The sequence below is a fragment of the Oncorhynchus mykiss genome, chromosome 12 (assembly GCF_013265735.2).
Source record: "Oncorhynchus mykiss isolate Arlee chromosome 12, USDA_OmykA_1.1, whole genome shotgun sequence".
In the NCBI taxonomy this organism is placed as follows: domain Eukaryota; kingdom Metazoa; phylum Chordata; class Actinopteri; order Salmoniformes; family Salmonidae; genus Oncorhynchus; species Oncorhynchus mykiss.
Window position 1 is genome coordinate 79,278,789 of NC_048576.1, and position 13,429 is coordinate 79,292,217.

Below are 13,429 nucleotides of genomic sequence, written 5' to 3' on the forward strand. Positions count from 1 at the left end.
CACTAAGTTGACTGTGCCTTTAAACAGCTTGGAAAATTCCAGAAAATTATGTCATGGCTTTAGAAGTTTCTGATAGACTAATTGACATCATTTGAGTCAATTGGAAGTGTACCTGTGAATGTATTTCAAGGCCTACCTTCAAACTCAGTGCCTCTTTGCTTGATATCATGGGAAAATCTAAAGAAATCAGCTAATATCTCAGAAAGAAAATTATAGACCTCAACAAGTCTGGTTCATCCTTGGGAGCAATTTCCAAACGCCTGAAGGTACCACGTTCATCTGTACAAACAATAGTATGCAAGTATAAATACCATGGAACCACGGAGCCGTCATACCGCTCAGGAAGGAGACGCGTTCTGTCTCCAAAAGATGAACGTACTTCGATGCAAAAAGTGCAAATCAATCCCAGAACAACAGCAAAGGACCTTGTGAAGATGCTGGAGGAAACAGGTACAAAAGTAACTATATCCATAGTAAAACGAGTCCTATATTGGCATAACCTGAAAGGCCGCTCAGCAAGGAAGAAGCCACTGCTCCAAAACCGCCATAAAAAAAGCCAGACTACGGTTTGCCACTGCACATGGGGACAAAGATCGTACTTTTTGGTCTGATGAAACAAAAATAGAACTGTTTGAACATAATGACCATCATTATGTTTGAAAGAAGAAAGGGGAGGCTTGCAAGCCGAAGAACACCATCCCAACCGTGAAGCACGGGGGTGGCAGCTAGAGGTCGACTAATCGGAATGGCCGATTTCAGATTTTCATAACAATCGGTAATTGGCATATTTGGACAACGATCATGGCCGATTACATTGCACTTCACGAGGAGACTGTGTGGCAGGCTGACTACCTGTTATGTGAGTGCAGCAAGGAGGCAAGGTAAGGTGCTAGCTAGCATTAAACATATCTTATAAAAAACAATCAATCTTAACATAGTCACTAGTTAGCTACACATGGTGGATGATATTACTAGTTCATCTAGCTTGTCCTCATTTGCATATAATTGATGCGGTGCCTGTTAATTTATCATTGAATCATAGCCTACTTCGCCAAACGGGTGATGTAACAAGCGCATTCGCAAAAAGAGCACTGTCATTGCACCAATGTGTACCTAACCATAAACATCAACACTTTTCTTAAAATCAATACACAAGTATATATTTTTAAACCTGCATATTTAGTTAAAATAAATTTATGTTAGCAGGCAACATTAAACTAGGGAAATTGTGTCACTTCTCTTGCGTTCATTGCACGCAGAGTCAGGCTATATGCAACAGTTTAGGCCGCATGGCTCGTTGCAAACTAATTTGCCAGAATTTTACGTAATTATGACATAACATTGATGGTTGTGCAATGTAACAGGAATATTTAGACTTGTGGATTCCACCAGTTAGATAAAATACGGAACAGTTAAGTATTTCACTGAAAGAATAAATGTTTTTTTTTTCTTTTTTGAAATGATAGTTTCCGGAATTGACCATATTAATGACATAAGGCTTCTATTTCTGTGTGTTATTATGTTATAATTAAGTCTATGATTTTATATTTGATAGAGCTCTCTGACTGAGCGCTGGGTAACGATGCTTCGAGGGTGGCTATTGTCGATGTGTTCCTAGTTCGAGCCCAGATAGGGGCGAGGAGAGGGACGGAAGCTATACTGTTACACTGGAAATACTAAAGTGCCTATAAGAACATCCAATGGTCAAAGGTATATGAAATACAAATGGTATAGAGATAAATAGTCCTATAATTCCTATAATAACCTCAAACTAAAACTTCTTACCTGGGAATATTGAAGACTCATGTTAAAAGGAAGCACCAGCTTTCATATGTTCTCATGTTCTGAGCAAGGAACTTAAAAGTTAGCTTTCTTACATGGCACATATTGCACTTTTACTTTCTTCTCCAACACTTTGTTTTTGCATTATTTAAACCAAATTGAACATGTTTAATTATTTATTTGAGGCTAAATTAATTTGATTGATGTATTATATTAAGTTAAAATAAAAGTGTTCATTCAGTATTGTTATTATTACAAATAAATAAATACATATATATATATTTTTTATTTATTTATTTTAAAATCGGCCACTAATCGGTATCGGCATTGAAAAATCATAATCGGTCGACCTCTAGTGGCAGCATCATGTTGTGGGGGTGCTTTGCTGCAGGAGGGCCTGGTGCACTTCACAAAATAGATGGCATCATGAGGGAGGCAAATTATGTGGATATATTAAAGCAACAGCTCAAGACATCAGTCAGGAAGTTAAAGCTTGGTCGCAAATGGGTCTTCCAAATGGACAATCAAATTTCCAAAGTTGTGGCAAAATGGCTTAAGGACAACAAAGTCAAGGTATTGGAGTGGCCATCACAAAGCCCTGACCTCAATCCTATAGAAAATTTGTGGGCAGAACTGAAAAAGCGTATGAGAGCAAGGAGGCCTACAAACCTGACTCAGTTACACCAGCTCTGTCAGGAGGAATGGGCCAAAATTCACCAGTCAGTTAAGAACAAATTCTTATTTACAATGATGGCCTCAGTGTTTGAAATCACAGTTTTTAAATGTTTAAACTTTGATGTCATTGTGTAGAACTTTATATTTGTTTCTACAAAACAAATCAGTCACATGCGCTGAATACAACCAGTGTAGACTTTATCATGATATGTTTACTTACAACCCCTTTCCCAACAATGCAGAACTCAAAAGTAAGACAAATTAGCAAAAAAAAATTACAAGGAAATAGTAACACAAAATAACAAATCTATATACAAGGAGTACCGGTACCGAGTCAATGAGTGCGGTTACTGTGGATAGTCAGATTAATAGTTTGATTAAAATGTTTACATGCTTTGCAAGAGGAACGATTTCCCTAATAATCTTGTTTACATGGACACATCTGAAATCAGGCTACCTGATGACACTGATAAATGCAGAAAATCGGCAATCAAAATAAACGTCCTACCACGGCGAACATGTTATTTTGGTAAGCATATTTGATCAAGTTTGTATGTGAAAATGACTTCTAAGACACATACATTGTTGTTCCGAACACACATTACTCGTGTAAATAAAGGAGGCTCGCTCAGCTGGTGCTAGCACATGGGCAGATCAAATACACTGCTGGAACGCCGATTTAGGTGTTTACATGTCCAAATAATTTGAAAGATTGATCAGAAAACCAGGAGTTTTAATCGGTGTATGCTTACTCAGATTCTGACCTTACATCGATTAAGATAAGCAGAGTAAGGTGTTCACATGACTATTGCATCATCTAAAATAATCAGTTTAATATCTAATTATTAGTGTGCATGTAAACATACTCAATGTGCAGAGGTACGAGGTAGTTGAGGTAATATGTACATGTAGGTAGGGGTAAAAAGTGACTAGGCAATCAGAATAGATAATAAACAGAGTAGCAGAAGCGTATGTGAAGAGTACGAAAGTCTGTCTATGCGTGAGTGTGTGTTTGGCATCAATATGCATGTGTTTGTGAGCGTATGTAGTCGAATGTAGCCTGTGTGTGTGTGTGTTGGAGTGTCAGTGTAGTATGTGTGAGTAGAGTCCAGTGAGTGAGCCGGTGCCAGAGAGTCAGTGTAGTATGTGTGAGTAGAGTCCAGTGAGTGAGCCGGTGCCAGAGAGTCAGTGTAGTATGTGTGAGTAGAGTCCAGTGAGTGAGCCGGTGCCAGAGAGTCAGTGTAGTATGTGTGAGTAGAGTCCAGTGAGTGAGCCGGTGCCAGAGAGTCAGTGTAGTATGTGTGAGAAGAGTCCAGTGAGTGAGCCGGTGCCAGAGAGTCAGTGTAGTATGTGTGAGTAGAGTCCAGTGAGTGAGCCGGTGCCAGAGAGTCAGTGTAGTATGTGTGAGTAGAGTCCAGTGAGTGAGCCGGTGCCAGAGAGTCAGTGTAGTATGTGTGAGTAGAGTCCAGTGAGTGAGCCGGTGCCAGAGAGTCAGTGTAGTATGTGTGAGTAGAGTCCAGTGAGTGAGCCGGTGCCAGAGAGTCAGTGTAGTATGTGTGAGTAGAGTCCAGTGAGTGAGCCGGTGCCAGAGAGTCAGTGTAGTATGTGTGAGTAGAGTCCAGTGAGTGAGCCGGTGCAAGAGAGTCAGTGCAAATAAAAAAGGGGTCAATGCAAATAGTCAGGGAAGCCATTTGATTATCAGTCTTATGGCTCGGGGTTAGAAAGCTGTTCAGGAGCCTTTTGGTCCCAGACTTGGCGCTCCGGTGCCACTTGCCGTGCGGTAGCAGAGAGAACAGTCTATGAATTAGATGGCTGGAGTCTGACAATTTTTACGGCCTTCCTCTGACATTGCCTGGTATAGAGGTCCTAGATGGCAGGGAGCTCGGCCCCAGTGATGTACTGGTCCATATGCACTACCCTCTGTAGCACCTTACGGTCATATGCCAAGCAGTTGTCATACCACGCGTGATGCAGCCAGTCAAGATGCTCTCAATGGTGCAGCTGTATGTTGACACTGGTATTGTGCAGGATATAATGAAAATGAGGTTGAAAAGTGGGTGTTGCCCTTTAATATGAACGCTTAACAGAGTTCACAACCCCACAGCAGACAAAGAGACCGTTATAGTGTAATTACACCGTATGTCCACAATTCTTACAATATAATAGTCTGAATTTAATAAACACAGGAAAAACACAGGGTACACTGAGACCACTTAACTCTCCCCATCCCTCATATCCCATCATCTCTCCCCTCTGGGTCAGAGCAATTCATGTTTGTTTAGAGCCAAAAGAGGGTCCAGAATAGCAGAGGGTGATAGGTTTTCACAATGATAAAGCAGCCCAACCTCCTCGCCTCGGGCTCTCAGTTCTCTCAGTCACTGTGCTGTGTGGTGCCATGTTGAACTCAATGTCGGACACTATCTCTACAGTGAATGAGCAGAGAGAAGCAACTAAATACAGGAGTCCTCCAGAACGTCTTGCACCTTGTGGCATTGTGGTTGTGGAAAAACAGCCTCTAAACAGCCACCCAGCACTGTCATTTTAGAAATGACATAGGCCTCTGAGAACACAACAACACTCATAGTCAGAGAAAACGTCCTCCTGGGTGTGTGAGTAATGGTCTTTGTGTTTGTAAACTATGCCAGTAGGCAAATTTAGTGATTGGAAGAGCAGAAGGATAAAGGTGCAGTAAACTGCAGTTGATATACCATTGTAGTTGGAGATAGCAGCTTTTGAGAGCAGAAAGATCGGAGGAATTGATAGCTCAAGAAGAGGCAACTGAGCCCCCCCTCCCCTCAAACCTTGAGGCATTTGTGATGGGGGTCTGCAAGTGGGAACCTACCCAACCACCCCATCCACAAACCCTCATACAGCGGATAGCAACTCTGGGGATAGAAAGTGTCCCTCTCAAGGGAGACGATATAGACGGCCGTAAGCTTATGGTCCAGTGAATTAAAACCCGGGGAGAATGTGGATAAGCTTTTAGTTTCCCGAGAGCGAGAGAGAGAGTTCATTAGTGCGCCATCATCATAAGGGCTGGATTGGAGCTGGCCTGGCTAATCCAAAGGGATAGATTTCCCCAAAGCTTTAGCTGAGGCTCAGTGTCTTCTGTAGTTAAGTTCCTGAAGCTTGACCTCAGAGTAGAGAGTTGAGAGCACTCACCTCCTCTCAGCACAGCTCCCCTGAACAAACACACTCAATCACTGAACATAAGGATCACTCTACATTCAATAGGATTAGCTACAACACTCCACTTTGTAAAAGGTAGGCCATCTTTCTCATAATCCAATAACAGAGTTGATCACCTTTTCATGAGAAAGACAATACACATAACTGTGTGGGGCGGCAGGTAGCCTAGCAGTTAAGAGCGTTGGGCCAGCAACCAAAAGGCCGCTGGTTGGAATCCCCAAGCCAACTAGGTGAAAGATCTGACGAGCAAAGCACTTACCCCGATTTGCTCCAGTATGTCAGTCTGCATAAGAGCATCTGCTAAATGACAAATGTCATTTGTTGAAATATTGAGTCAACCAGCAAGAAACTGGTTGATGAGTCAGTTAGATAGCAAACACTGGCTTTTGAATCATGTCTGAACAACTGAGAACTGTCGATTTCCGCTGGCTCGACTAGCCTACTCCTGTTAGAGAATCACTGGCGTAGACGGTAGGCAGGATCTATTGATTTGGGAGACGTTTAGTAGTTATGACAGGTGTGGCAGCAGCAGACAGAATAAAGCAAACTGCTTGTTTAAGCATGTTACCGATTGCCTTACTGCCTCCAGAGGAAGAGATTTCTGACTGTGCGCACATCTAATTGTCTTACTTAGGCGCCATCTGCCAATAATCCCAAAGCTTGGGCAAATAAACATAACGGAGATGTATTGCACTGCACACTCCCTCAGCCTTTCAGTGAGCTAAAATAAATCTGGCTATGAGATTTAAGATTTAAGGGTAACTTGAGGACTCACTGTTTCGGCTGGCTTTGAGCTTGGCCAGTAGTTTCTGAGTGGAGGGCAGGTCTCCGGTCTTGACGGCCTGCAGTAGGTCCTGCTCCTTCCCCATGATGGTCCAAGGTGTGTAAGCGCTTCACTGGCGTCCGTCCAGAGTCCAGGCAGCGGCTTCCTCACAGCGCCATGCTAAGGCACAGCCGCATCAACCTACCTCAGAGTTACTGTCCTCACAGAAACACACACAGCTGACAGGTGAGGGAATGTGAAGCAGTAGAGGGGAGGACACTCACAGCCTCAAATCAGCGGTCTCAACTCCCAGTCCGGTTACGGATGCCAAGTCAAGGGAAGCCTGAGAGACGGAAAATCTCTTTTGCTGCTTAAATTTCCTGTTCAACTTTCTTTCGGTTTTTATTTACTAAATATTTTATTGTACAGAATGTGTCAGGGGTTGGAGTTGTGTGGAGCTACCATTTATGTGCTTGAGGGCCCCGGCGGGTGCTGTGGTCAGAGCACAGAGAAGGCTGGAATGGAGCCGCATGAACCAGCAGGCCAGAACCTGAGAAAAGAGAAAACGAGTATAACAGTTGGGTTAATAGGCTATATCATAGTCCAGTCTCAATACTGGACAACCCACACAGACATGAAAGTCTTTAAATGCCCATATGGCTATAGAAGACATGGAGGAGAAACCAAAGCAAGGCCGTCAAAAAGTGTGTAACCCCAAGGAAGCTCCAATCCAAAGAACAGCAACAGGGTTTTTACCATGCTTCAACCCGAATACTACGGGCTTATTCATTTGGAAATTAATCCAAATATTAAAAACTGGGAAGAAAAAACTATTTGCCACAAAGTCCAGCGTGCCTATGATCTTTTTTTCATTTTTGACCCAGCTTGCCCTTACAGGAAAAATCAGTGGAGTGCCCTTTATCTCTCAGGAAACTGAAACAGTGAGGGAGGGAGTAATATCCTGAAACACTCTAAGAATCTCCCCACAAAATGAGCATCTCACTCATACATAAATACGCATCGTTGTCACTTCAATTCATGGTGAGCAGTAAATATCTGCCTATGCTATCCATCCCCCTCAACAACAAGGCTGGTAAACAGTGCAATTTATGAGAAAAAATATTAAACAGTGCCTTGCGAAAGTATTCGGCCCCCTTGAACTTTGCGACCTTTTGCCACATTTCATGCTTCAAACATAAAGATATAAAACTGTATTTTTTTGTGAAGAATCAACAATAAGTGGGACACAATCATGAAGTGGAACGACATTTATTGGATATTTAAAACTTTTTTAACAAATCAAAAACTGAAAAATTGGGCGTGCAAAATTATTCAGCCCCCTTAAGTTAATACTTTGTAGCGCCACCTTTTGCTGCGATTACAGCTGTAAGTCGCTTGGGGTATGTCTCTATCAGTTTTGCACATCGAGAGACTGACATTTTTTCCCATTCCTCCTTGCAAAACAGCTCGAGCTCAGTGAGGTTGGATGGAGAGCATTTGTGAACAGCAGTTTTCAGGTCTTTCCACAGATTCTCGATTGGATTCAGGTCTGGACTTTGACTTGGCCATTCTAACACCTGGATATGTTTATTTTTTAACCATTCCATTGTAGATTTTGCTTTATGTTTTGGATCATTGTCTTGTTGGAAGACAAATCTCCATCCCAGTCTCAGGTCTTTTGCAGACTCCATCAGGTTTTCTTCCAGAATGGTCCTGTATGTGGCTCCATCCATCTTCCCATCAATTTTAACCATCTTCCCTGTCCCTGCTGAAGAAAAGCAGGCCCAAACCATGATGCTGCCACCACCATGTTTGACAGTGTGTTCAGGGTGATGAGCTGTGTTGCTTTTACGCCAAACATAACGTTTTGCATTGTTGCCAAAAAGTTACATTTTGGTATCATCTGACCAGAGCACCTTCTTCCACATGTTTGGTGTGTCTCCCAGGTGGCTTGTGGCAAACTTTAAACAACACTTTTTATGGATATCTTTAAGAAATGGCTTTCTTCTTGCCACTCTTCCATAAAGGCCAGATTTGTGCAATATATGACTGATTGTTGTCCTATGGACAGAGTCTCCCACCTCAGCTGTAGATCTCTGCAGTTCATCCAGAGTGATCATGGGCCTCTTGGCTGCATCTCTGATCAGTCTTCTCCTTGTATGAGCTGAAAGTCTAGAGGGACGGCAAGGGCTTGGTAGATTTGCAGTGGTCTGATACTCCTTCCATTTCAATATTATCGCTTGCACAGTGCTCCTTGGGATGTTTAAAGCTTGGGAAATATTTTTGTATCCAAATCCGGCTTTAAACTTCTTCACAACAGTATCTCGGACCTGCCTGGTGTGTTTCTTGTTCTTCATGATGCTCTCTGCGCTTTTAACGGACCTCTGAGACTATCACAGTGCAGGTGCATTTATACGGAGACTTGATTACACACAGTTGGATTGTATTTATCATCATTAGTCATTTAGGTCAACATTGGATCATTCAGAGATCCTCACTGAACTTCTGGAGAGAGTTTGCTGCACTGAAAGTAAAGGGGCTGAATCATTTTGCACGCCCAATTTTTCAGTTTTTGATTTGTTAAAAAAGTTTGAAATATCCAATAAATGTCGTTCTACTTCATGATTGTGTCCCACTTGTTGTTGATTCTTCACAAAAAAATACAGTTTTATATCTTTATGTTTGAAGCCTGAAATGTGGCAAAAGGTCGCAAAGTTCAAGGGGGCCGAATACTTTCGCAATGCAGTAATGACTGCAGTCCATACCAGGACTTTATGGACAAATGATTAATGAGAGAGCAACTTGCCCATAGAGGATGATGGACATTTTTTTAGAGCCTTTTCAGCAAGTGAGCTGGTGTTATTTACAGTTTTCCCTGAGGCTCTGAGATAAGGTTTTCAATGCTTGACCATGTTTCAAATGCAATTTGAATTGGAGGCTACTTAAACTCTTCCAGCCCAATGGCCAAGAACAGTTGAGAGAAATGAGAGCAAGAAGTAGCCTAGTTTAGGAGTGTTTGTTGCTTTTAAACAATTTACCTATATTTGTTTCACTTAAGATGGTAGCAGAATTAGATGGAACTTGTGCATGAAAGTACAATAACGCAAACTGTGATGTGTTCACGATCACACTGAACCAGTAAGTGGGCAGAGGAGGAGACAATGAATATGATGAGTCTCCTCTCCAGCTCAGTTAGCTACAGTACCATCCATTCCCCATTAGACAGCTCAGCAAGCGTTATGTCAAAACACGTTCGTTATTCACCAAATACGGAGTTTCGCTGAGAAACTATTGTAATTTACTCCCATCAGGCCCTGTATATACTAGAGGTCGACCGATTAATCGGAATGGCCGATTAATTAGGGCCGATTTCAAGTTTTCATAACAATCAGAAATCTGTATTTTTGGGCGCCGATTTCCGATTATTATTTATTATTTTTTAAATAAAAAATAAAATGTATAACTTTTATTTAACTAGGCAAGTCAGTTAAGAACACATTCTTATTTTCAATGACTGCCTAGGAACTGTGGGTTAACTGCCTTGTTCAGGGGCAAAACGACAGATTTTCACCTTGTCAGCTCAGGGGTTTCAATCTTGCAACCGCACAGTTTATTAGTCCAACGCTCTAACCATTGCACTCCACGAGTATAATAAATATGAAACAACACTGTATAAGTATGAAATAATAAACGTTTTGTTTTCGAAATGATAGTTTCCCAATTTGATCATATTAATGACCAAAGGCTCGTATTTCTGTGGGTTATGTTATAATTAAGTCTGATTTGATAGAGCAGTCTGACTGAGCAGCAGCAGGCCCGTAATCATTCATTCAAACAGCACTTTCGTGCGTTTTGCCAGCAGCTCTTCTCAAGCACAGCACTGTTTATGACTTCAAGCCTATCAGCCTAATGGCTGGTGTAACCGATGTGAAATGGCTAGCTAGTTAGCGGGGTGCGCGCTAATACTGTTTCAAACGTCACTCACTTTTAGATTTGGAGTAGTTAAAAAAAAGCTGCGGCTTTTGTGGAGCGATGGGTAACGATGCTTCGAGTGTGGCTGTTGTCGATGTGTTCCTGGTTCGAGCCCAGGTAGGGGCGAGGAGGGGGACGGAAGCTATACTGTTACACTGGCAATACTATAGTGCCTATAAGAACATCCAATAGTCAAAGGTATATGAAATACAAATGGTATAGAGAGAAATAGTCCTTTAAGAACTATATTAACTACAACCTAAAACCTCTTACCTTGGAAAAGAACCACCAACTTTCATATGTTCTCATGTTCTGAGCAAGGAACTTAAAAGTTAGCTTTTTTACATGGCACATAATTTACATGGCACACATTTTTACATGGCACATATTACTTTCTTCTCCAAAACTTAGTTTTTGCGTTATTTAAACCAAATTGAACATGTTTCATTATTTATTTGAGGCGAAATTGATTTTATTTCTGTATCATATTAAGTGTTAATTCAGTATTGTTGTAATTGTCATTATTACAAATATATATATATTTTTACTATTAAATTATTATTTTATAACAATCGGCCGATTAATCGGTATCGGCTTTTTTTTGGTCCTCCAATAATCGGCATCGAAAAATCATAATCGGTCGACCTCTAGTGTGGTGTAGCGCAGGGCAGTTCTCTAGGCCCTGTACTCTTTTCTATTTTTACCTATGACCTGCCACTGGCATTAAGGGGATCCTAATAAAATACCAAATACCAACAGATCTGTGAGAAAACAGTGCTCGACAGGCGAGGGATGAGGACACTGTCTAGTACCGGTGCCGCCGCCTCCCGCTAGCACAGCAGGCGGGACTGACACTGTGATAGTTAACTAGCTAGCTAATCAGCGACACCATGTGCTATCTTGCTAGTTAGAACACAGTGTCACCCCCGACTCCTATGCACTTGACAAGCGGGGACAAAGGAGACTGTCTACCAATCGTCCCCAACTCCCGCTAGCACAGCAGGCGGGAGGCGACACCATGGACTAGCTAGCTTGATAGTTAGCTCGCTAACTAGCAAGCACACAGTGTCGTTAACTATCACGCTAGCTAGTCCATGGTGTCGCCTCCCGCCTGCTGTGCTAGCAGGAGGTGGGGACGATTGGTAGACAGTGTCCTTTTTTTAGCTAACTAGCAAGCACGTGGTGTCGCTAGCACACAGTGTGCTGTGTACCGGTTATTAGGACTAGCTGGCTAAGCTAGTTCACAGTATCCTTCACTCCCGCCTGGCGAGCACCTGCCCTCGCCAGGGGCGAAGGACACCATCTACCGGTGTATGGCTAGCTAGCTACTGTTGCTGCACCTTCTTCTGTGAGTTTATTGGCGGCTGGCATCCAACATTATTGTGCATTAACCCCACTTACTGTACTGGAGCGCCCCCGCCTCCTGCTTGTCCTAACTTAAAAATGTACCAATAGAAGTATAAAGAGGGGTTCCTGCAGATGCAGGAATACCCACATGCAGGAACGCCCTGAATTGCAGGCCAATTGTACCCTTCTCCTCATTACTGCATTGCACAGGTCAGCTGATACAGCAGGAGTACAGTATCCCAAAATATCATTGATAAAACATTTATTTCGACCTTTTTTGGAAGTACATACCGGGTGTGAAGGCAGTAAATGACGATAGTTGCTCAGTGAAACTCCATATTTGGTGAGTATAACAAACATATTGACATAACGTTTGCAGAGCTGTCTAATAGAAAAATGAATGGTGGCTAACTGGTTTAGAGAGGCTACTCGTCATATTCATCGTCTCCTCCTCTACCCAGTTCAGATCAACCTGGCCAGGAAATTCATGTACAGCAAAGTGTTGCTATGTAAACATACACCGTTTTGAGAAAGTTCACAGTGTGCACAGCAGGATCCCACTAATGAGATGGTGTCTGCACAGCACAGTTCTGCAGTCTGCACTGTTCTTTTGTGTGAACATAACTTGCTACATTACATAACCTGGCAGTCTCAGTACACCACACACCCAAAGAGGTGCACAGGGCGTAAGCAAAGCTGTCATTCCCAATAACTGTGATCATGTCCTCCTCTTCCCCCAACAAGGCCATTAGCCAGTCTTTTCATGCTTCAAGCGGTCACACAATATGAATGTGTGTTTGAGAGGTTGGAGTGTGTAGCTGGTGATGGGGTGCAACTTCATTCACTGGTCCCAATGGAGAACTACACCATGATGTAGGATTTAGATTATGGATCATATATTGCCAATAATGTGTTTTTAGAAATAGACCTAGTTATTTATTGTTCATCCAACTGTAAGATACTTTTAGAATTGAGTAATAACTATCCATAAATAAGACACATTACAAAGCATGGCGCAAACGTGCAATGCAACTTGAACTGGACTGGGTTATTATGAAATGAAAAATACCATTAGCTAGTAGCTCTTACTCCATATGTAGCAAGCCTATCACTTTGGCTAGCATCTACTTTTCAATCTCGCGGTTGCTTCGTTCACTAAAATAACATGGCTAGCTAGCTAGCAAAGCTAAGTAGTGTGCTAGCGACCTTCGGACTGAACTTCTTAACTAGCAACACTAGTTTCCAGAGCCTGTCGGTAGGGGCCATTCCTGTCTTATCCATAATTATAACGATTGAATTCACATTCGTCTTACCTTATACAGTGTTGTTGTTGCATGTTAGAAAACGGGAATACATGTCAAGGTGGCAGTTTTCAGAGAGCCTTCCAAGGTCCAAGCAAAAGTAATCGTAGCCTTCCAATAACTCAAGGAAAGTAATTTTGAGTCAGTCTCCCACAAAAAGCGAATCTTAGTACTCCTCTTATGTCCAGTAAACACATAACCTACTCATCACAAATATATGTGAAATATAAAAATACATTAAAGTTTGTATAATTTGATACAATATTTTCCAACTCCGACGCGAAAGACTGACTCCGCTACATTGTCACTTGCTCCGTCAGATCCAATCCAGAATGTGTTCGTCCCTCCCACGGTCCTCTGTCCCCGCTTTCCCCTCCTCCGCTTCCAAAAAGAGCGAGCT

The 13,429-nt window shown here is 42.2% G+C and overlaps 1 protein-coding gene across 8 annotated transcripts in view; it reads right to left on the minus strand.

Moving 5' to 3' along the window:
- LOC110538980 (caskin-2-like) overlaps positions 1-13,377 on the minus strand; it is a 95,479-nt gene extending 82,102 nt beyond the window's left edge. For 6 of the 8 annotated variants that reach the window (XM_036938616.1, XM_036938621.1, XM_036938619.1 and 3 more), the window contains exons 1-2: positions 13,042-13,377; positions 6,422-6,959 (exon numbers count right to left, since the gene is read on the minus strand). In XM_036938616.1, coding sequence (XP_036794511.1) covers positions 6,422-6,515 — 94 coding nt within the window. In that variant the 5' untranslated portion in view covers positions 6,516-6,959; positions 13,042-13,377. The remainder of the gene's footprint in view (positions 1-6,421; positions 6,960-13,041) is intronic. The other 2 variants (XM_036938614.1, XM_036938613.1) reach the window with 2 other exon arrangements.
- Between the last annotated feature and the right edge of the window lie 52 nt (positions 13,378-13,429).